Source organism: Oreochromis niloticus, linkage group LG1 (assembly GCF_001858045.2).
Source record: "Oreochromis niloticus isolate F11D_XX linkage group LG1, O_niloticus_UMD_NMBU, whole genome shotgun sequence".
NCBI classification, from domain to species: Eukaryota; Metazoa; Chordata; class Actinopteri; order Cichliformes; family Cichlidae; genus Oreochromis; species Oreochromis niloticus.
The window spans coordinates 18684211-18710023 of record NC_031965.2 but is presented as its reverse complement, the minus strand read 5'-3'; the positions used below and the strand labels follow the sequence as shown (position 1 = coordinate 18710023).

The window sequence follows — 25813 nt, the reverse complement described above, 5'->3', positions numbered from 1 at the left end:
ATTTAGATTAAGAAAAAGATCAAATAAATTGATACTTAAAGAGGACATGAGGACACAAACGGGTCAGTGAATGAACATTTCTCCCATTATTAGAGCCTCTCATAAAGAATGTGATCTCTTCTTGCTTAACTTGACCCACTTTTTTGTTTATCCCTCGGACACATTACCATGTTATTACACATTAATTCATATCGCTCCAAAAAAAACCAAATAAAAGTACCAGCAGTCTGTGGTCCAAGGTAAAATCATTATTCAGCTTACTTATGTTGATACAGGATGCATGGGAGGAAACTAAATGTCTTGGATGAAACCTTTACAGTACAGTCCTATATATAATTCACAGAAAAGCATATTCAGTTTTTCAGAGAAGATAATAAAAGAAAAATGAGCAGACAGTTGAAAGCGGGTCAGGTTTTGGGCTGTTAATGTCTTACTTTTTCCTTAACTTGCGAGGCAGCTGAAAGTAAATCCTTAAACGTAATGAAATTCCTTTCTCTGGAGCGTTTCGGGGAACAATGGGCTTTTTCGTAAGCGTCCTCAAATTCATTTAGTCGTAGAGGAATACATTTCATTCACAGTTCCACTCATGCCATAAGCATCGTGATGATTTTCATGTTTTCCAGTTGATTTTTTTTTTTTTTTGTCAAACCTCCTACTCGTCGCACATTTATTGCTGACAGTAATCCACCTTCAAAAAATAAGAAAAGAGTCTACAATCTTTTTCACACCTGATTATTGCTGGGAAGCACCATATGTCTTCTCCGTGCAATTGTCTTCTTCCCCAGAAGTCACATATCTAATTATCACCAATACTTGTGCTTCAGAATTCAAATGAGTCGCCTCTCCTATCAGCCACATATTCGCATGAATTATGTGCTGTCCTCCATTCAGCTCATTCGCCGTATGCTCTCTGCACAAAAGTAAAACTCTGCAATTCTTAATCCTTGACTTGCCGTTTGTTGAAATATTTTCCAACGTTTAGAGTTATCTGGGGTTAAATGAGATTTATATTCAAATGGAAATGCCACTAAATTCTTCTTTGGACGGTCTACGCCTCTTGTTTTGTGAAGCCAGAAATGAGCGAGGACCTCAGACAGCGGAGGCTCTGAATAACAACCTGGGTGAACATTTGGCATCACAATTCTCCTCAGTCTAACACTCATTATTTCCCCCTCATTAGAGGACAACTGTTGGGTTGGTAAGCCACACTGAAGAGGCCACGATGAATCTCCCACGAAAAGGTTTTTTTCAAATTTGTGCTGCTGTGTCTTGATAACAGAATGCTGCTGAAAACAATACAAGTGTAAAATTTGAAATTTTTTGGATACATATGAACGTGTGTGTATGTGCTGCTTTCTGAGAGTGCAGCACGCAGCATTAACTACACATCTGAAAATGACTTTGAAGGGAGGCGCTTGGTCTGAACCCTGAGTAGATGGATGACCCCACATCTGGCACTCCCATGGGAAATCTGAAAGACGCAGGGCGGGACCGGTCCGTGCGCTCCACTGCATCTCATAGCACCCTTAAATGCTGGCTCCCCAAATGGCTAAAACGGCTGTGTAAATCTCACCTCTACATCACTCCATCCCCTACAACACAACAGAAGTCCCAAAGGGGAGGTCCAGTTGGCCTGGGCCCCCAGTTGTGCAGTTACCACTGGGAATTTATCACATCACAGCTTCCAAACACGCAAACCCGCGAAAAGTTACCCGAAACAAATCAGTCACTATGACAGATTTAGAGTTTTAATCCTGCTTGCGGGGTGGCCAATACATACACTCCACCCCCCCCCCCAACATTGTGGATCAGAAAAAACCTTAAAGGATTTTTCTTTGCACAAGCTAAAGCTAAATCAGCAAAATATGGATTCTTGTTAGGATCGATCGCTTCTTGAAGCTATACAAAACAATAACAGCGTCAGCAGCAAATGTAAGCACTAATGCTTTTCTATATTTGGCATTGAGACCCATAAATTTCCCAAGTCTGAATTATAATTTACTATAAACAAGATTTATGTGGCTGCTTTACATTCAGTGTATGAGCGGCCTTTGCCTGAAAGCAGGTAAACGGCCACTGTAGACAGGGAAAAAAAAGGATACATCTACTGAAATAATTCATCTTTTATTGGCTTTTTTTTCTTACTCTATCTGCATTCATAAATAATGGCTGACTCACAGAACTGTAACTCTTTGCCCTGATATCGACTGGTTACACGAGAAGCGGTGCCCAGAGACGATAATGGATGGGTTTCCAGGATTTTAATATAACTTCTCAAAAATACAAAATTTTAATTGTTAAACAGATCTGTGAACAAGGTCTCTCGTGATTGGCTGCATTAATGGAGAATTTAGATAACATCATAATTATGTTATATGGAAATAACATGTAAATATACTTAAGAGAGGCTGATTTCAGCATTTTCTTCTCATGTACATTAAAATATATTTGTTTTATGTAGCACATCAGAGTATTCCAACAATAAACAATTCGGCAATAGTGATGCTAGACAGAGTGAAACCCCTCAGTGAACCAACTCCAACCATGCACTCTTAGTTAGCTGTCCAACAAGCTGATATCTTTGCATCTTTTAAATCTCTGCAAGTCCATACCTGCCATTGTCACTTTCAAATATTCATGTATTTGGTGTTTAAAGCAACTAATTTGATTAAAAAAATGTTTGACAGAAAACAAGAAAAAAATCTACTGACACTATGTATATTTTGCAGCCACTAAACAAATAGAATAACTTTATCTTGTTTCCAGTCATGACCCAGTGTCCTGAACTATACAGCAAAGCCATGCAGTTAATTTTCATCCATGCGGTCCGTCTGTACGTCCTCAAGTCTTCATTTTGGCCGCCTTTGTGGTGTCAGTGAATGTAGATAGCTATCTCACAGGGAAAAGACACATGCATTTGCTTATCCATATTGTGCAGACTTACTCTCATTTTAGACGTCTTTCTTCCTTTTCTATCCTCATTCTTGCTTCACTCTCTCACCATCACATCCTCATCAATAAGAATGGGGAGGTAATTATAGTTTTTAAAAAGATTTTTTGTCCATTATTTAACAAGAAATTACTTTAACAAAGGACACAAAGACGTAATATTTAAATCACCTGTCTTGTGTATCTAAGTGGCGATAAGAGACTTTTTTTATGAATGGCAGATGGGAATTAGAAAAATAAGAATCCATATATATGCCAAGTATATCTAAGATATTATAAAGTAGAATGATTGTTTGATGAAGCAGTGGTGTGCGAGATTGTCCATTAAAGACCTAAAGCTGTGGTGGTTGTGTGCGGTGAGTCAGGCTCGTTCATTTCTCAGAAATGATCCATGTTACTTAGACACCAGCCCTGGGACACGCTGTCACTTTTACCCTCAGATTAAAACACGTGGACACACTTATTCACGCATGATGGCTTCTATATGGAAAAAGGTGAAGAGACTTAGTGACATGCACAGAAATTAGTTTCTCTCCCTCCCTTGCACGGACACGCACACGAGCACATGTACAATTGCTCACACCCGTCCCTATGCCGTCAGCTCAGCTGACAGCAGTAATGAGTTTCGTCTCTGCGTAAGCCAACTGGCACCCACTCAGGGGAATTTATCAGGCTGAATTGTGGCCATTAATCACAATCCTGGGCAACACATTGCCATCAAGTGCATGGCAAAGAGAGATGCATTGATGGAGGTGGGGGGGGGTGTAGGAATACACTGATGAGAACGACATGAGAGAAAAGAAAACATAACAGTGTTGGTTGGGTGAACCACCTGCTTCTTGTTGGGCTTTGCCTGATGCTGAGCTAAATGGAGGATAAAAAGACAGTGAGAGAAAAAAGATCAGACCCTGAATGCTGTAAATATCAGCTCAATTACTCCAAGAAGAGGTGCTGTGACATCAATCGTGGCAACAAGATTGGTGGGAGATATTTCTAGCAATCGCTTTGTGCTGTTCTTAACTTCTCACAGCAGTACGCACACACATACTCATGTGCACTGAAAGAGATGAAAAAAATGTACGTGCTGAAGACTGGAAAATATTGCGTAACAGGAAGAGAAGCGATAGGGAATAATGTCACAGCAGCTTTTAAAGCCTATGGAGCATCTTAGGTAATGACCATGAGAGCAGGTGCTGCTAATGTATGGAAAACTGCCATCACCTCATTTTCCAATATTGAGACACTGACACCAACACATCCTTTCAGTGAGATGCCTGGAAACTCAAAGCCTGCCTCCCATTCTTCTCTTTTCACTATCTTTTTAACCCCCCCTTCTTCTTTCCATTCACACTGCCAGCTGACTGCGGTCACCAGGGATATTACTGCCCCTTGCTCATTGGGGGAACCCAGCCCCCAATGCTCGCCTCCACCCTGAGCCCGATGAATTCATGATAATATGCAGTCAGTAACCCCCCCTCCCCTTAGCCCCCTTTGTACGCACATGTGTGTCTCCCCCTGCCACGCCCACCGCACGGAGCTTAGCTCACATGAAATCATGAGAAAAAAATTACCACAGAGGAAGAAGAGGAGCAGAGAGAGAGGAAAGGCAAGTGCAGAGCCTGTCATAACCACTTAGTGTTACAAGACGGTGGGTGAGAAATGAAAGGCCTTTGTCTCTGCCGCTACCTATAGTGCGTGCAAACAAAGCCTGTGCAGACACTACATTCAGCGACGATTTGCTCCATCTGATAACGCGACACTACATGCGGGGCCCGAATAAACAAAGAGCAGCTTTGGATTTACATAAATTGAGAGAAATATTTTGTTTCTGAGGTCCAGTGAACAATGAAATTAAATGAAGGCCTTATCTTTACAGTGATTCCTGTAAATCAAATTCCTGTCAATCAGTGAGGATTAACGCGAGATCACAATGATTAATTGTGTTTTCGAGCAGCCGAGAGGGATAATTTTAGTAACTTCCCTATATAGTGTCCTGTCAGGAGCACGCCTCTGGGCTGCAATTACAGATTATATTTATGGTCGATTAATCTTCACCTGGGAATATGGAAAGCCAACGATTGATTAATTTAATGGCACTAAGAATACTCAGTTAATATTTCTTTTCACTGAGATCACTTCTTTAAGGTGAAATTTTGTCTTAATCAAGAGTCCTGTCTGAGGAAATCCCTCTCAAAAATACGAGTGTTTCAGTATTCGTATAATTTATGTCCACTGGCAAAGAACGCATAAGCAACCTGTAACATGGACTCTGTTGACAGTCATGCTCTCATCTCATCTGTTCCTTGCAGTGGATAGGAGGGGCACTACTATAAGCTGTCAGACATAAGCACATATCACCGACGCGTCCAAATCGCCATCAGCCGCCTAACCCTCTAAAGCTGTCTTACCTCTCACAAATAATGCCCATGCTGGAAAATGGAGAGGGCCATTACACCGCCAGTATCATGTTTCATCTTTTCACGCCGTGGCAATGAAATGGTCTGCCTTACGACTTACTAACACATGACATGAAACCACTTCTGCAAAGAAAAAAAAAAAATCTGAGATACATTCATAAAAATGATTAAAGACTGCATTCAGACGGATGATACAAATTCTTTATAAGGTTACAAAATAAACACATCTCGCCTCGCAGCGCTCACTGAAAGAAGACTTTTTAAAACAGCTCTTGCAAAGGATCCGACGCTCTCTGCTCTGTCACTTGAGGATAGAAATTAAATGTTTCATTGATGCTTTCAGAGTGAAACACACCTTCGTGTTAAGGGAAAGCGGCGGGTCAACGTATTGTATGTACAGTCTCTGACCGCAATCCTGCGCACATGTCCCTGTCAGATCATTTAATTGATCGCAAGCGAAGGTAATGTGCGAGTTACAGAGATGAATTACGAGCCCAGGGTCGGGGGAGGAGTTTTCCGGCATGTTCAAACGGCAGAGACGTGCTTCTTTGAGCTAAGTGAGCCCGATGTTGTTTTGTACCCCTGGTGACTGTCGAAAGCAGCCCCGGAAACAAAGCTGTGGGGGTCAGAGGTCCCGGCACAGCATCGGAATGGAATGTTCCTTCCTGGTTCAAGGTCCAGCCTTCAGAGCCGGAGAGGCCGAGGGATCACTCGAGACCACCGCCACATGCTCCACCTATTTCACTCCCTGCTGCGCTCCACTTTCATCTGTCTCACCTATTCCCCGCTTGGATTTTCACGCGGCTTGTTTTGCTGTGGCCTTAGGAATATTTTCTTCATTCGTCCCCCCCGTTTGAAATCATTTAAAATGCTCACAGATTTTGTAAGTCCCTGAGCATCATCTGCACTTGTATAATGTGTTGACATTCTCAAATGCTTTATTTAATGCAACCCAGTGTCCAAAACCTAAAGACAATCAGTTCACAACAACACTATAACCTCGACTGCTCTGTATCTAATGAATGCTGACGAGAAATCACTCTAAATAGCAGAACTCATAATTTGTAATGCAAAACTGTAATGAAACTGCACATTTTTCAAATATTAGATTTCCCCAAAGTCATACAGGCTAACAAAACTATAGACACTGCAAACAGGTTGCCAGCAGGAAACCGGCCATCTCAGAAGTCTTTCATCCTATGCCAGCAGTAGCCGCTTCTAATTGGTTCCTGTGGAATTCGTTTTATCCCTGGCGACCAACTCTGCACACACTGTGGAGCCTGACAGGCTTTTACCCCCAAACTCTTCAAACACGTGTAGTTATAGAGGGAAGAAAGTAAAGATTATGGACCTCAGTGAGTTTAGGCTGTTATAACAACTCCTCTTTTCAGACTGACTGTAAATGCAACAACAATGCATGGATGCTCACATGGAAGCTAAAGTATTTCAACACGGCAAAAAAAGAAAAAGTTACAAAAGAATTTGGTCAACCCAACTTATCTTACCCCAGTTTACTTATTGAAAATATATACACTTTATTTTTTTTAATCAGTTTAATTATCTAGATTTTATTTTTATTTATTTATTTGCACTGCTCAGAAATGGCACGAATGGCTTCACAGGCTGTGAGCTGCAACCACAGTTGTAAGGGGCTGGAGACAATAGCTGACCCAGGACAGGCTGCGAGTCTGTCACAGGCCAACACAGAAAGGCAAACACTTCACATCTACTCCACCGCCAATTTAAAATCAGCAATTAACTTAACATGCATGTGTTTGGATGGAGCACTCTGAAAAAACCCCACGTAGGCACACACAAAGGCCCCAGCTGGCCAGGAAGTCTGAACCCAGAGCCAGAAGTTTTCGAACTCAGCTGAAGAAGAGTGTACGCCGCAAACTACAAGATTAATTTTATATGAAACTGGCCTACATAAACTATGAAAGGAAGATAATCACACTAGGATAATTAAACTTAAAATCAATAAATTAACTTTAAGCATTTCAACAGACTTCCTGTGACACTCATAAACTTCTTTTCTCTTTTGAAAACAGATATAAAGGAAATTAGACAGCTTTAACATGTTTTACGATTATGTCACAGTTCTGTGATGTCATGATAACGAAAGTATCTAACTACAGCAAAGTGTAGCATTAAATTCAGTATCTATGGAAGCAGGGTTGCAGGCTGTGCAGCAACATGTAATTCAAAAACAACTTATCTGTTTCATTTAGACGTTACAGTAGCAAGAGCGCTCATTATTTATATGTCTAAGAATGGAATTCCCTTTTTCTTAGACAACACAACAATATAAAGTTGACATGTTTACTTTGAGGTCATGACTTAAAAGCCGTAGTGTGCAGTCACTCAATCCTGTCACTTCAGGGCAAAAATAGCTCTAATGTGCAACACAGTCATTATCGTCGCATGAGCAGTGTGAAACACTGCCACGCATCTTCCCTCTTACTGAATCAATAAATTAATCGATCGATCACTCCTGCAGCCAGTATTGTTTGAAACGTGTAAATATCAGCAGGATCAAAAGCAACACTGAAAATGTGACAGGCACAAATGAATATCTTTACTGATATTTACAGAAAAAAAGACAGGCTGCTGCATCGCTTATTTGGGAAAGGGCGGGCTTAGCTCTCTGGTGCAGTGGCAGGGTTGGGTCATTTTATTTCACAGCCAAATCCAAGGTCACTGCCATTGCCCCGGGGCAATCAGACTAGGGGGATGGGTCCCCACTGGGGAATAAGACCGAGTGTTGGAAGAGGCGAAACGTGATGGGAGGAGAATTTAAAAGAAAAAAGGGGAGGGGTATTCTGCCCTAGTGCACACAAAAAGGTCACCGTTTCCCAGATAAAGACCCCCTCTCCATCGTCCAGCCCCTTATGACCTCTGACCCCTTTATTTCTACGTCAATGCCGAAACAGAGGGGGAAGAAAGAGGCAGGAGGGAGCACGGGGAAACACACCCACCCAGAGTCAGGAGTGACAAAAGGGGGCCTCAGCCACAGCTAGCTGTGTTGGTCAGGAGAACAAACGGTCAGGGCCACCGTCACAAAGCAGAGCCACCAGAGGCTGAACATCTCCACAGCCTCTGCCTGTTCCCAGCCACTCCACTGCCCCTGCATTTCATAAATGACAATGGCTGCTGGTCTGCTCCGAGAGGTACCCCAACACACACAAACACAAACACAGGCGAGATAGTGGGAAAGAGATGGCAGAGGCCCAAAGGAGAGCTGCTGCCTGCCCATCACTGACAGGCCTTTGTCTCAGACTCTTCTGCTTGTTGGCAGAAAGATTTCCTGATCCCTGCTTAAACAAAATGCAAAACTGGACTGAGGGCCCCCCTGTGTGTGTGTGTGTGTGTGTGTGTGTGTGTGTGTGTGTGTGTGTGTGTGTGTGTGTGTGTGTGTGTGTGTGTGTGTGTGTGTGTTTTGTGAAAAACTGAGAGGGCGATAATAATATCCACAACTGGCTCCACCTCCCGCCTGTCTTTGTCCTTATTACACATTTTCACAGATGCAAAAACAGAATGCATGCCAAGAAGGAGACAAAAAGAGGGGCCTTATGTGTTTTTATTGGTGGATGGTGCAGACCCCTGTAAAGACTTTTAACTGCGCAATCTGGCCATAAAGGCTCTGTTAAGTGTAGTGAAGCGCGGTGACGGGGCAGTAGCAAGAGCTAACCAAGCCCCTCGTCAAGCCTGGAATCACAGGAACAGCATAACACGCGCTCAAAACAAGCCCACGCGTCCTTATCTTTCTATCCCTGGGAGGACGCGATTGATAAAAATGATTTCCTGCAGCCAAAAACCTACGTGGTTCAAACCATAATATAAAATCTTAATGATGTGGGGCCAAAGCAAAATTCCACATTTGGAGACTAGTCCGCCTCTTCCAACCTTTGGCCTGGCCTCTGCTCTCTCTTCTTTCACCTCTCACCTCTATTACTCAGGAATTCCTCCCATGAGCCTTAAAAGCAGACAGAAGGAATTTTAGGCCCCCTATTCATTTGTTTGTTTGAGAATAGCTGGGGTGGTCCAGAGACGGCCGCAGGCTGACACAGACTTCATTAACAGAATGCCACTTTAATCAAGACACACAAGTAAAGGTAGCATCATATGTACAAACAGAATCGCGTGCACATCCACTGACAGGCATACACACGTTGAACTTGAATTTGAGACTCGAGCTAACCTTTTGTTTCTTCCTTTTCACTTGTTTGTCAAACACTGTCAAATTCAAGGCCGCTACATCGAATAATGTCTAGAATCTACCCAGTGATGAGCTGTTTCTTTGAGGCATTTACTTTCTAAATTATGTTATTCCAGTCTGTGTTTTCCAGAGTTGACACAAAGAACAATGAAATATGTAGAACAATGAAATCTGAATGAGCTACACAGTGCACAGCTGCTGAGAGCAGATGCTTAGAAAGTTGGCGCACTGACAAAAAGAAGCAAAGTTTGTGTATGCGTAGATATCTGTTTATCAATTTGTTACATATGGTGCACGCGTGTGTGTACAATGTGCGTACGTTTTTTTCTTAGGATTCTGGCGCAGATTTATTTGCATTTTCAAGTGGGATCCCACAAAAATAACAGTGATGTGATTAAATCCATGTCACAACTGAAGAGCCTCTAGAGGACTAAGTTAAATACATTTTAGTCTCTGAGCGGCATCGACACCCTTCTGCATCCTTTTCCTTTTTCGTGGGTTTCACTTGCCAAGTGATGCTGTTTATGCAGGCAGTTATTTTTAAAGCTTAAGGATGCTGAATCCAGCTCATCCTTCACATTATGGAGCAGCTAACAGAGGATATTTAGAGCTCTCCATGCATGTCTGTGCTCTGTACATGGCTGAAATCTTGTCAGCGCAGCTTAAGACTTGAGCACGGTGGCAAACATTGCGCTCTTAGTTTTGTTGGTTCAGAAATTGTTAAATGGATAGAAAATCATTCTGTTTAAAAACAGCAGAGTAAACGAAGACGATAAGGCATTCCATGAGCAGCATGGAATCCCTTGGCGATTTTCCACCGCTTTTAGGTGAGTGATGTGCCATCTTCAGACATAATAGAGATTCGCTCCGCCCCTTCCCCACAGGACTGCTGGACAAGTTTCAGCGTTTGTCAGCATAACTACCCAGAGGAGGTTTTCAGTATTGCTGTTTACTTAGCTTGCTGACAACAAAGCGCTGCACAACAGACAAACAGCATCTTTACTTGAAGTGGAGCATGTTACAGAGAGTCAGACGACCATTGTCGTTGCCTTTTAGAAAATGAACCTGCTCTCAAATCAGAAAAACAGCGTGCCGTAATAAAACCGCTTTGTTGTTTCCGATTTTTAAATGAGCCAGAACTGAGCATTCATAATCAGGCAATGAGAGCTGCAGATTGAGTCAGCAGGTGCAGAGTAATAATCGGTTTCTGGTGCAATTACACAACCGAGGTCAGAGCTCTCATTAGTTTAGCTTGCTCGTTATGAGCAAAAAAATAAATAAATAATTCTTTCTCCATCAGTTCATCTGAGCTATGCTGGCAGACAGATGGAGGAGTGCTGACCACACAGCAGGAGGGAACACTCTCAAGTTAACATCAGCCTATGTACCTGCCCACACGAAGGAAGGGGGCAACAACAACAAGTCTACAATGCTTTCAAAGGGATACAGATGGATTACTGTTCTATAAGTGAAAATATTTATATTAAACTCATTCTCATTTGGCAAGAGACAAAGGAGCCCGCCAAGAGGCTTTATGTTTAAATATTAAAGCTATGTTTTGCTGATCAATATGACAGAGAGATCACTTGCTTCACGGCAAGCTCGGAGGAGCCAGGGAGGTGGAACAGGGAGGGGGGTTGATCGAAGGCAGGGTTTGGCCTGCAGACAAAGGGAGCCAACAGGAGATGTAAGGATGGAGCTTCAGCGGTCACCCAGGCAGGAGCTCCTGAAAGGGGTGGAGACAGGAAGGTCGGAGCGTGATCGAGAGCTACACGTGCACGCACAAGTACAAACACGCTCATGAAACCTACCATCAGCTCCACATAAATCACTCTTCCTCGCTGCTGTCTGAATCTGAGTGGCCGCTCGTGGCAATCTGTCCACAAAGCTCTGAGGAGTGGCGAACTGCAATTTTGCAGCTTCTCCCACATGTAGACTGATGAAAACACGTTTCTTTACATTTGCATCCAGACGAGTTAAAGTCACATGAATGAGTGGCGTGGGTATAAACTGAGGCACTTTTATAGGCTTCCTATGTCATCTCCTATTTCATCCTTTAAAGGCCCCCCCCTCTCTGTTTCTTGTTGTCTTCATTACAGTCTTGTTGAGAGGCCTGCCATATAACACTAGTTCAATTCACGTGACGGTTTTGGGAATAAACAAGCTGGATATTATGCTGAAGCAATATGTAAAATAATAACATAGTCACATGCACATATGATGCTATTTTACTACTTATGACTTCAGTCACGACTCATATTCACAGTGAATTAGCTTATTGTGTGCACACTACTGGGTTTTTAGATCTCTTCAAACAGTCCCTGAGGTCAACTGCAGTCTCTATATAAGAGTCGAACAGGGTGAACGTATATTTCCTACCAAAGCTTCAGCTCTTTCCAAATAATTCCAGACAAACAGACAAAAGCAAGTCATTTCAATTGATCCTAAAAGCTATTTTGTAACAGAGGGCTTTTGTGGTGTGTTGCCTGGTGACGAGGGTGTGCTTGTGGGGGAGGGGCGGGAGCCCTGGCTGGGTCCACTGTACCAGGCTTGTCATTCATCCCAATGATGAAAAGCTTCCGGAGCCTAAGCTAATGAGGAGGTCCGAGAGAAAGTGAGGAAAGAGAGAGAAATGGACTATCAAAGAGATAACATTTGGGAGGGAAAAAAAAATTCCAAGTGTTTCCTGGACCCACTGTCGATTTAAAGGGGCAACGGGGAGTCAGTCCTGCACCAGCCCCCGACCGTGAGCTCACACAAACGGTTGTCAAGCAAATAAAAAGTAAAATTTATGGAGGGTGGTAGTGTGCAGAATAAGATGGAGGATTCATCCACTGGGAGGGCTATAAAGAGACTTCAGTAATCGCACCACCTATTGCATCACAGTGGTGCAAGTCACTCTCTGTTGTCAGAGGGACTATAACCCAGCAAATTACCACGAAAACACAAAGACAGAAGCAACATTAACAAACACTGAACAGGAAAAGAAACAAACACGAGTCACTGACCCTGTTAAGGGGAGCAAATGTTGAAAACACAGAGTCCTATTTAATCCATGCCCACTGCATAACTCTGGCAGGCCAAGAGAAGATAAAATAGAACAAGGTTTTATGTTATTTACCTAATACCTGGTGATGAGTACCACGAGAACACATCTGGGCTGAACAGGTGACCACAGAAACAAGGATTAGGAGGAGTGCAAGAAATTAGGTTTAGTAATAAGGAATACTATTTCACTCTTTACAGCCAATGTATTGTATTTCAGACATATACTGCAACAGAAATAATACAGGTATGAAAGCCATTTTGCCTACTTCAAGAGATTTTATGTCATGTTTCAAGATTGGGGAAAAAAACAAGATCCCAATTACAGCAATGAAGAGAATGAAAGATAACAATTAAATGAAACTGTAGCATTTTATGGCATATGTACTAAAAGTATCAAAGACATGACAGATAAAAGAGTTTATTTCACTTTAAGACTAAAAGTTCTTACTTTTAGTGATGGCTTTTCGTCGAAACTCTATTAAGGAGGAAGACTGACGACAAGAACAAAGCCTTGACTCGTTCAACGCTTTGTCAACAAACTGGTCAACACAGCTCAGAGGGTCAAAGCTCAGAGGTCAGAATGTGACTTTCAGTAATTCACTAGTCCCTACCTAATCAATACCAATCAAGGGTAAACCCGGAAAAGGTCAGCTGGAGAACAAAGCCAAGTCAAAACAGGATAAATCAACTGTGAAAGATTTTGAACTTGAGCTACCATGTTCGCTTGAGGTTTGCTCCTGGTTAAATTTATTCACTGTTCACTCATTAAATCTGTTTTCATTCATCGAATTTTCCAGAAGCAGAGGGAGCGAGAGGACTGCTTCACACTTGCATAATTCTTAATTGTTCATGCTAAAACCCTAATGAACCATTGAACTAAAGAAAGATTAATTTGCTTTACAGTTAAATAACAATTAGAGAGGCGTAGCTTGACATTATTGCGCCCTTAAAATTAAGTGTGATTATGATATGATTTGGAATCATCAGAAAAGATTTCAGATATATTCAAGGCAGATTAGTAATGCAGAGTGTTGCATGGTTGGAGACTGGAATAGATGCTTTCATTGGATCACAATTCCTCGCTAGAGAAACACTGATATATATATATATATGTCGAACATCTGTATTGTCCCATTTATTGACTGCATATTGCATATTGGGGCGTATGTTGATGGTTATGGCCATTTTTATCTGTTGTGTTGTATTTTAATAACACCAACAACAGTAAAACAAAAATATCAGTATAGACATCGCCCATCAAAGAATATTGCTAATGGAATCGACCCAGAGAATAATAACCATCTACCTAATGCTATACATACTGAAATATTTAACAGCTTTACATAAAAATGCAAATTAACTATATTTGAGTATAATATATTTTAGGTCACAAAACCTTAATATCCCTCCAGGACCATGTGTTAGTCTAACTGGGATTCAAACTGAATCTCTAAATGAATAGAGCCTGACTCACATATCAGCTTGAGTCAATATATCGGCTATTTCCCGGTATGTTTTAGCTATTTGCCGTTATATCTGCGGAATCTGCATTTCTAATGGTCGATAAATGAAAAGAAAAGCAAAGATGGGGGAACCACCCTTCAACCACTGTATGAGTGTTGCCAGCAACTTTTCTGCTAGCAACACACGTCCTTGAAACGACACACAGACAACAACCAGCTGATCTGAGCAGAGTCGGGTAGAGTATAAATGAGCAATCCACGACTTTTTGTCACATTTAAACATGATTATGTTTAATTTATGTTGTCATATTACATCAGCAAGGATTCAGAACTAGTTACACACTGCATGTGAGAAAGAATAAAAAATATTCGATGATATATTGTATTTTTAAAATCTCCGAATATCCGTGTGGGCATTGTTAAAAATCATACATCAGTCAGGCTCTACAAATTAATGGGGGGTTTTTTCCACCAAGTATTCCTACCCCTGATTCATTTTGTGAAAACAGGGGCACTACTGTTGACTTTTCCCTCATGCAGAATCAAAAATGTGCCGCAACAGAGGATTCAATATGACCTTTGAAAAGAAAGACCCTTTAGGGAGGCTGTGAAAGGTTGCATGTGCTTGACAACGCCAGCCACTGAGCTGCAGTGACTTTTCTCTCTGGCCAGTGAGACGTCCATGCTAACCTCCCTATCCCACTGGGTAGAAAAGCTGTATTGGGCACAACAGCACAGCAGTACCCTGTCTACATATAACCACAGGAATCAACAGGCTTCTGTGAGTCTTTGTCCATCTCTGTGTTTGAGAATATACATAACAGAGCCTTCGAAAAAGACTTAACTCGGCACAGTGTGGAGCAGTACAGTATCACTAAAACTGCAGGAGGAGTGTGGATCCTGGATGCCTTTGATTTAAAGTAAGTGGAGGCATGCGAAACAGTGGCAGGGAGGGAGGACAGAGAGTCAGACGGTCTCACGGTGACAAGATTAAAAATGCAGTAACAATTAACCATGGCAACAATGCAGGGAAAATGGCGTTGAACTAGTGGGACTTCAAACAAAGAGTCTGGTCGTCATGCTTGAGAAAATGCACCTTGATGCCTCTACCAGTGAGTGGGTTGCTGGGTTTCTTCGAGCTTATTGCACTCTTACAAAGCAGCTTGGAGACTCTCAGCATGAGCGCTTGTTAATGCTAAATTCAAAAGGCTTCCATTTCTAAGCAGCACTGCAGATGAGCATCAGAAAGTTCATTACACTCAAAGACGTATATGAAATTATTCAAGCAGCTGGGGATATATTAAGAGCATTTACTTGAGCGTGCACAGCAGCAATACAGAGACTAAACCAAAATACCTGAGGCAATCTTCCATTACAATGTTTACATTTTGTTTATAGAAAAATGATCATAACTCGAAATCACAAGTAAGTGCTTGTGATTCTGCTTGTGTTGTAACTGCATTGACTTTCATTCAGTTAATACAATCAGTTCGAGACAAACTGATATATTGGTATCCTGATATAGGATAATGTAGGATGATGAAGCCAGTATCTCATAATGACAACAAAAGAGCAATAAAATCAACAGAGACGTCAATCATAATCATGGTCAGCTAATTCCAGAGTGAAGGAGACTTCCTCTACACGACCATCAGCTGGACTCTTTTTTTTTTTTAAGTCCAAAATACACCTGAAAAAAAAATCTCTTAGTGTAATTCATATATATCGTCAACTTTTGCTGTTTATTTCACTGTGCACTTCAATATACTGCAAGGGAGCACCGGTGTATTCAAATAAGTATGACACATTTAAACCAAGCAAAATCCTCCCTGGCTGAAAAATTAGGCCTTTTGCACTTCCAGAAACTACCCCCCAAAATTCAGTGGTTACTGGAGACTGCTCGCTGCTACTACCATTTATATAAGCTGATGACCAAAAGAAAGACTTACTGGCTGCCTGAATGCGTGCCTTACGGCTCACCACCAACCCAAAGGAATTCTGGGCGATGCACTCGTAGTCGCCCTCATCAGAGGAGCCGTCAGATTTGGTCTTCTGGAAGTGCGCGATCAGCAGTGAGCCATTGATGAAGGTGGTATGATGCTGGTCCTGAGTTAAAAGTAGGCCATTACGCCTCCACTGTGTCGTAATCGGGGGGATGCCATCCACCTGGCAGTGGAGCATGAGAGGCTGCTCCTGCACAGCGATAATGTCACTGGGCTCCAAGGTGAAGGACAGCTCTGCCTCACACATCACACCTGAGGAAACACAAACACATACATTTTAACATGAAAATAAATGGTAAAATGGACTAGTACTTATATATTTATATAGCGCTTTTCTACCGTAACTCAGGACTCAAAAAGCTTTTTACAACAAATTTCCTTCAACCAATCACAAACCGTTTGTTTCTGTACCTATTCACCTGGTCACACAGATGCACCGGGCCAACTCAGGGTTCATCTTGCCCAAGCCAGGGACTGAACCACAGACCTTCCAATCAAGTTCCATTACAGCTCCAGATTGAGCTATTGAGCATGTAAAATGTGGTGGCGTTGGCTGTGTATGATTACTGGAAACCACACGACCTCGAGTCGAGTAACTTGCGTTACCCATATTACGCTTTCACTTCCTTTAAGTCTGTTTCATTCACACATTTTTACTGTTTCTGCTTTACTAAACTACAATCTCATTTTTATTTTTATCACCAATTCAGTGCTCTCCATTTAAATGTTAGCAGGAAGAGCGCTGCAGAGTTTGGAGTAACTGTCAGTTTAAAGATTCTTCACAGTTTTGCTACAGGACCTAACGTTAAACGCAGGTGCATATAAAGCTCAGAGGAGTCAGCTTTAATAGTAATGAGTAAAAGCTGAATTCCCAACATAAAAATAAAAAATAATCTACACAGCCAGTGTAATAGTTGTAAAATATGTGTTATGTGACCTCCGCGGTAGTCCTTCGGGGCCTTACTTCATCATTCTATGTAAGGTGGAGAGACGAATGGACACAATACCTACAATACATAATCCTTATGAAGACTTCTTGTGAAATCATACATATACATTTATTATCTTATGTGCGACACAAAATATCTTCCTTTTAATTTATACTTATTTTTCTCTGTCAAGTTAGTGAAGCTGCTTTAACCTGTCAGCGTGCGCGTTTTTCAATACCATCCATCCTTTTCAACAACCCTTACTACCCGGTCACAATGGACGCCAACCACTGCATCAAAGCTGATAATTTTCACATTAACCTCTGAAGCAAACAGTAACTGTGTTCCTTATGTTCCTTATGTCCTTATAGCTGCTCACCTGGCCCTCGCACCTGATGAATAAAACGCCTCCGGCTGAGCCACCTCCGGGCTACAGTCACAAGAGGATTCACAGTCTGTGGAGTGAACGCACCCCGAGCGAGTGTATTCTTGTACTAAAGACAAGCACTTCTAGTCTTCTAGTGACTGTACTGTTTAACCTGTGGCTGTAACACTGTCACAGCTCATTCGCGCTTTCATTTTCATCCATCAGCACAAAATTATGCAGTTTTTCTTAACCGCACTCACAAATCTAATGTGGTCAGAGCAGATCAGATTTTCAGTGTCTGCAGTCTCTGAGGGTAAAAGAGGTGTGTGTGTGTGTGTGTGTGTGTGTGTGTGTGTGTGTGTGTGTGTTACCGGGGGTTACTGGGAGAATAATAAATAAAGGATGTAAACAGCCTGACCTGGCTTGGTACTATAAAAGAGGAGCTTAGAGAGCTCTCTTGGTATCACGTTTCAGCTGCTGATGGACTAAGCACTACCAGTTTCTGCCCCAGGCCTTGGAATCTGGTGGGACGGGCTAGGGGAGGGCAGCAGAGGGGGGCAAAGCACAGGGGTCAAAACACAGAACCTCTGGCTTCATCATTTCAAATTCCAGAGGAGAACCACTTCCCCTGAGGAAAAGGCAGGGAATTCACTGACACACTCCACAAAGATCACATGTGGAGCATAATGCAAAGAAGCAGCTCTCCCTATGTTCTGTGTCCCTTCCTTACTTACCCCCCTCCCCTTCTTACACTCAACGAGCACGGCAAGTGAAATGGCCATGAGACCAGAAGAGACATCACTGGTACCACTTGTGAAAAACAAGGGGGTGGTGTTGGAGAAATAATTAACCCTTAGCTGGCAGATCCTGCTGCCCGAGCTGCTGCTCTTAAAAATGATGCTGGCCACAGAGCTCCATCTCCTTTGATCCAAATAATATCGCGCTTTCAAACAGAAGCAGTCGGCAGATTTAAAAGAAAAGAAAGAAAAAGGCAGCAGCCACACACCCAGGATGTTTTCCACTCAGCTCTACTTTATTTGTGTAAACTGAAAGTGTATTGGAGGCTTTTTATTCTCCTCTTCCAAAGCTGGCAAAAAAGACATTAATCAATGTTATCAAGCCTCAGAGCAGACAGGATAATAACATTTTAGTGTTCAGTGTGTATACGGGCTCATTGATCTGGAGTGGATTAAACAACTTTAATGATTTTGTGTTCAAGCAATCAGAGTTTCTTCCATTAGCTAAAACAATCTGAGGTTGCTGGGCTCTGGCTTTCCCTATAAATATAGTGTGCTGCTAGAGTGATTGTTTAATGCCATTCTGAGCCCTGGCTGGGTAGAAGGTTACAAACAACAGTGTGAGAAAGGTCAGAGAAAATAATTTTCACCACAGCAGCAGATTATAAGACAGATAGATCCAATAATGCACAGGCAGAAGGAGGACAACAGAAGGAGGGGAGAGCCGGATTTTGCGCTCTGTGCGCTTTAGGTTAAGGTCATCTGTGAATGCCGAGCATCCAGGGGTGTGCAGAGGGAGAGGAAATCACAGCTGTACAAATTAGTAGCAAAACCAGTGGCCTAGCCACAGAAACACGTTTGCGGGCATCAGGGTCTGCAGGTGTGGCTCTTCATGCGTTGACGAGGAGACAGACACACATTCACACAATTATGCTCTTTTCATGCCCAGAAAACAGGCAGTAGCACAGGGGATTAGCGGGTAAGACTGGAGACGACCGTCAGCTAAGTGCAGCTCATGCTTTGGCTTACTTACTATTGACAGATAAGTGTGGCGGGCTGGCACTAAGGTTTATTGCTGCAATAGCAGAATGAAGATGACACCCAGTGACTCACAGACAGATCAGAGCTAGCAGACACAAGCGCCACTGACAGAGCTAAGTCAGCTCAGGACACACAAGCAAAGTGAGGACACAAAGTTACGGACATCATATCACATGATAGCACAATAATTATGGGTGTAGTCCGAGTCCAGACATTATACTTAACTAAACTTAATCAACTAGATTAGAATTGCTTACAAAAGGCTTTAGCTGTTGTCAACACTATAAGATTATCTAGAAAAACTATGATAACTGTGGTATAGTCTAAGAGATTCAAATTAAACATGACATTAAAGGAAAAGTAAAGTTAACTAAAGCAGTTTTATCAGTAGTTACCTGCATTCTTATCTCACTCTGTCATTATGTGTGTGTTAAGTGTGACTCTAAATGCTGCATTAACTCAAAGATGGGGTTTTAATTTTTGTGTGTCTGCATCTGCAACACTATGCATGACTTGATTCAAAGGCTTCCCACACTTCACAAGTAAATATATATATATATGTATGTATGAATTGTAGATGGAAAAACTGCGGTGGCACTATCTTGTGAGTGTCAAGAATTAAATAAAAATAGACTTTAAAAAAACAACAAAAACCTGAACTTTAAGTATGATTGAGTGTGTAAGTGCAGATGAAACAAAAGAGATTCATGAGCATGAATAAACCGTTAAAATGAGCAACTTCAATTTCTTTGTTGGTTATAAAGCCTCTAACATCTGGCTAAAAACAAACAAACAAACCAATATTTATTTCTTTTCCTGGGGGAAGACTATATGTGCAGGACTGATGCTAAATTTCCCTCCTATAGGCTTCAGCTTGATATATTATTAATCAATACTCTGGTTTTCTAGCTACCTTTGTGCTCCATCTCATTAAAGAGCGTGCAGCTTCAATTGATATTTACCCATTATAATAGAAGCTTGGAGCTGTTTAGTGATGGTAATAATGCTAAGAAGTAGCCCATGAGGTGAAAAGAAAGTAGTTGCACAGTTCAGCTCTCTCCATCACTCATCTGTTGCCGGTGAACGGCGCAATCTTCCCTCAGATAAACCAAATCATTTTGAATTAAAATGCAAATCAGTTCGAATTTTTGATGCTCTCGTTTTTCTCTGAAGCTCGAAACTCACAAGCCACCACAGAGCCGTCCATTCAAAGCAAATAATTAACCCTTTGATAAACTGAATTTTTTTTAAATCATGAGATCTTCAGAGTGATGCTCTGAACTCTTCCTGGCTCTCTGACTTCTTCAGTCCCTGTGAGATTTAAGGCCAGCTTTGGTCTGAATGCTTTTCGCAGTCTTATCAAAACTGCCTAAAATATCATAAAAAGTGCCTTTATCTAAACTGAATCTAATCTCTGCAGCGGCCAGGCACTTGAAAGCACTTCATTTCCTTAATGTGATGGGAAGATTGGAGCTTCATCCATCACAGAGCTCTGTTTCTGACGTTTTTGTTCCCAGCCCTCTCGCTGAACATGTTATGAACCACTGTGTACAGGCCTTTATGATTCCAGTGGGGCCTTTGTGGGTCCCTGTGTGGTATGCTTTGCAAATACTCAATACTCTCTCTTGCCTTTGAATTAAGGGGGCCCCACATAGAGCGAGAGAGAAACTGTCTGTCATATTGAACAAAGGGATGTGAAAGAAAATTTGAAAAGAAGGAGAGAGACAGTCTTGACATTTAATCTGTACAAATATTCTCCCCAGCAGGCAATAACCACAGTCGTTTAATCTATTCTGAGAGCAATAACCACTGTCACCTCACCCAGCCGCAGGGTGGTGTGCTCTGAGGACTGGACAGTCAAGGCCTCCATCTGCTTTGAAAAAGTCCCCTGATCTTAAATGAAACTATTTGTGAGAGAAGCATAGTCACTTTTTACAAGTTAGCTTGAAGAGTTAAGCCCTTCTACCCTGCACACTGCTGGCTCCTGGAAACACAAGACTTTCTGTGCGGGCAATCATAGTTCACCTTTAACTTTACTCTAATGTAGATCAAAATACATGCAAACGAGATATCGACCCTGATCACTGGGGGACTACAGCAAACTTGGGTGGGATGCCTCGTATCGTGGAGCTACCTGGAGCTCCAAAGCAGCTGTGCGTAAAAACACTTACAGTACAAGCGCTGCAGAAAGCACAGAGTACAACTTTAAGCACACTCCAGGTGTTCGTGCACAACTCAGTAAAGTGCACACAGGCATTCCGCAGTGCACGAGGGACAAGGGCGCTCACCCGGCTCTTACTGCCCAGAATACAAACAGACGCCGGAGAGGGGCCAAGTTCAGGGTTACTGGTCACTAACAGGCTCGCTGCTTGCTGTAAGCACCGGGCTGAGAGAGGCTGTCCTCTGTAACGCTGTTACACTCTGCTGCACACTACGCTATAAGATGATGCCACTTACCGATTAAAGCGTTCAGGAGTATTCCCAAAAAGCACAGAAGGCGGCGGCGCCTTGTGGATGCCATTTAAACACGGAAGATATTCCAGCACTCGCAGAGAACAACGTGAGATGAACAAACACGGGTCAAAGAAAAAAAAAGAGGGAAAGGAGCGCAGACGTCCAGCTTCAGATACTACATGTTCCGACCTACAGTGCTACAGTCAGGTGGTGGCTCGCAGGGGTCGAACGAGATTTCGCCATTTTTAACCATCTATCAGGAGTCTGTCAGCATCCCGCTCTCTCTCTCTCTAGCCTCCTCATTCACTCTGCTGTATCCTAAAAACTGCCCCTCTCTCTCTCTCTCTCTCTCCCTCTCTCTCTTACACACACACAACACACACACACACACACACACACACACACACTGAATCTGGTCTCGAACAAAAGAGCCGACTGCAGACTGTTTTGCTCTCGGTGCACGAGAAACCTGCACAAGCGGCATGATTTCTGCATGTCAGGAAAACAAAGCCAACCTTGTATCAGTACAGATGACCGCTCCTAATTACAGCAATCAGTCATTATCCCAATAATAAAAGATAATAATTAATTAAAATTATATCGATTTCCATACCGGAACTATGATGTAACAGGCTTCAGATATCAGTCTGAATAAATTAACAGACTGTGACAATAAAAAAGGAAAAAAAAATCTGTCTTTGGTTGCAAATACATTTTTATTGTATGAAATTGGTTGATAACAAATAGCAGCCCTCTGGCTCCAAACTGAACACATGACATCAATGTTTTAATTGTTCGTTAGTTTGCATTAGTTTGGGTTTGTTTTCAGCTTCAGTTTCACGAGGACAGTGAAAACAAAATGGTGTAACTGTGTCAGGTTGGCTGTATGTGTTTTATTTAAAGCTGATGGTTCAGCACAAGTGAACCTGATATGATAAATAAAGAAGGAGGGCTTCCGAGCACACGGTTACGACAGAGCAGCAGCTGTTTAGCTGTAGAGGAGCTCCCCCTAGTGGCAGTATGTATGCACTCTGTGTACACCATATCTGTGTCAACCATGCGCTCCGTTTTTTGCTGGACTAACACGTGTTACATGTCTAAATATACTCAGTGGTGACTTCATTAAGTACACCTGCTAGTCTTCAGATCAATTCTGCAAGGTGCTGGAAATTCTGGTCCATGTTGACATGACAGCATCACACAGTTGCTGCAGATTTGTTGGCTGTACATCCATGATGTGAATCCTACCACATCCCCAAGATGCTGTACTGGACTGAGATATTCCAAGCCTTTATTTGTTATAATTTTGTGGGTCATGGCTTGCAGCTTGTGAAAACCCCAAATTCAAAAGGTCAGAAAATCAGAATATTACATGAAAACAATAAAACAAGGATTTTAAATAGAGAAATGTCGGACCTCTGAAAAGTATAATCATGCATATGTACTCAGTACTTGGTTTGGGTCACGTTTGCATGAATTACTGCCTCAGTGCGGCATGGTATATATGCCCTGTGCCACTGCTGAGGTGTTATGGAAGACCAGGATGCTTCAATAGCGGCCTTCAGCTCTTCTCCATTGTTCAGTTTCATGTCTCTCATGTTTCTCTTGGCAGTGCCCCATAGATTCCCTTTGGAGTTCAGGTCAGGCAAGTTTCCTGGCCAATCAAGCACAGTAATCCCATGGTCACTGAACCAGGTTTTGGTACTTTTGGCAGTGTGGGCAGGTGCCAAGTCATGCTGGAAAATGATGTCAGCATCTCCATAAAACTCGTCTGCAGAAGGAAGCATGATACTCCACAATGTTCTGGTAGACGGCTGCGCTGACTCTGGACTTAGTAAAGCACAGTGGACCAACGCCAAGAGATGACATGACTTCCCAAATCAACATAGACTGTGAAAACTTCACACTGGACTTCAAGCATCTTGGATTGTGTGCCTCTGCATTCTTCCTCCAGACTCTGAGACCAGGTTTCCAAATGAGATGCAAAATTTACTCTCATCAGAAAAGAGGACTTTGGACCACTGAGCAACAAACCAGTTCTTTTTTTCTTTAGCCCAGGTAAGACACTTCTGATGTTGTTTGTTCTTCAGGAGCGCCAATTACCTTTTGAGGCTTTCCCTCTTCATGGAGGGTGTCAATGGTGGTTTTCTGCACAACTGTCAGGTCAGTAGTCTCCCCCATGATTGTTATTTCTACTGAACCAGAGTGAAAGACCATTTAAACTGCAGGGGTGTCGAACTCCAGGCCTCGAGGGCCAGTGTCCTGCAGGTTTTAGATATCACCCTGGGTCAACACACCTGAATCAAATGATTAGTTCATTACCAGGCCTCTGGAGAACTACAAGACATGTTGAGGAGGTAAATTAGCCATTTAAATCAGCTGTGTTGGATCAAGGACACATCTAAAACCTGCAGGACACCGGCCCTTGAGGCCCGGAGTTCGACACCTGTGATTTAAAGGCTGTTTTGGATTAATTAGCTGATTAGAGTGTGAGCATACAATATTAAACCTTTTCACAATATTCTAATTTTCTGAGCTTTTGAATTTGGGGTTTTCACACGCTGTAAGCCATAATCATCAAAATTATAACAAATAAAGGCTTGAAATGTCTCGCTTTGCATGTAATGAGTCTATATTATATATTAGTTTCACCTTTTAAGTTGAATTACTGAAATAAATGAACTTTTGCACGATATTCTAATTTTTCGAGTTTCATCTGTATGTGTAATAAAGGAAGAAAAATCCATCGCAGAGTGAAAGATAAATAAAAAAGACAAACTATTATAGTAACTCTTATGGGCTGCTTTGTGCATTCTTCATGACATTTCTGAGATAAGTTTCAACTCTACAGGCTGGAAAACTGAAATGGTGTCTATTCACTGAAGTATTAACACTAATGCCTTGGGGTTGCTATTACTTGCAGGGTCCATTTTTTTCAATGTACCTTTAAGTTTGATATATAGTGAGTACATTAATAATTAAGTAGGTTTTTATATTATGGTCCTTTAGTTTGTTTCTTGTTTTGTTTTTTTCTTAACTTAAGGGTTTAAGTGTTTCTTTCCCCCCTGACAGCGAGGCAAGAAAGTAATATGTGCTTTTCGAAAAAGTCACTGGCTTATTGCTGCGGGACATTGGGATTTGTGGCCAAGTCTTACATTAAGCCATACCTGGAGGTACAGCTGCAACTGAAAACAGCAGTTGTGGCTTTGGCCGAAGACACTGTACACCAATTTATGGCCATCATTTCTATTTGTTTAATCTGCTGATAAGGACTTAAAAAATTAGGAAGGCCATTTAGCCCATTAACCAAGCTGTAAAGCCTATTAGTAATGCCTGTAACCTAATTGAAACAATTTGGCTTGGGAGTGAGTGTGCACTTATGCTCTAATGAGAGAGATTAAGCTGATTTTGATAATGGAGATATTTAAATGAAGCTTTTGAAATGTAGGGAGGAGTATCCAGTGTTTAGTTACAGTGTAACTGATAAAGAATAATGTAACAGGATGTAATGGGATGAACTACAAGTGTGGAATTTGACACTTTATCTGTGCCATAATTTTGATTTAAATAACATTCATAGATCCACCAGACCCACTGTGGTGGATTACATTACTGCTGCAAGGCACAAAAACAGATGAACAAGACTGAACTAAAGGGATAAAGAGAAAAAAGGATGTCCAGAAGCCAAAGGACAAATATCAGCCAGAGAAAATTCATTGAATTTATTCAAAACAGCTGTTTTAGGTCCTCCTCCTTTAACCCTTTCATGCAGGATTATGACAACCTCAATCAGGATTTTTGTCTGTAGTATTTTTATTTATCTTTTCATGCCTAAAGATAAATAAAAATACTTAAGAAAAAATCCTGATTGAGGTTGTCATACTTCACGCATGACAGGGTTAAATAATAATAATTACAATGAAACACGACATACATCTATAGTAACATTAAACGACCAGTGGGTCGCAGGGTGTGGAGTGACACATCAGTGTCCAATGTAGTGGTTTATGTGCAAGTATACCATCAACACTGACACAAATACAAGAAAACAGCCTTTGAATAGCTGCCCACTGTAGTGACCACTATGTGTGAAAGGGTTAAGGAGCAAAGTTACCTTTAAGCCAATTTTGCTGTGATTGGCTGCCCCTCGCAAACAGAAGGTTTGAACAGTAGGTATTTGTTGCTT

At 41.9% G+C, this 25813-nt stretch overlaps 1 protein-coding gene across 1 annotated transcript in view; it reads right to left on the bottom strand.

Moving 5' to 3' along the window:
- The window catches only part of igdcc3 (immunoglobulin superfamily, DCC subclass, member 3), a 64502-nt gene extending 42547 nt beyond the window's left edge, over window positions 1-21955 (bottom strand). The window contains exons 1-2 of the mRNA XM_003442396.5: window positions 21631-21955; window positions 16046-16351 (exon numbers count right to left, since the gene is read on the bottom strand). Coding sequence (XP_003442444.1) covers window positions 16046-16351; window positions 21631-21694 — 370 coding nt within the window. The 5' untranslated portion in view covers window positions 21695-21955. The remainder of the gene's footprint in view (window positions 1-16045; window positions 16352-21630) is intronic.
- Window positions 21956-25813: the final 3858 nt, after the last annotated feature.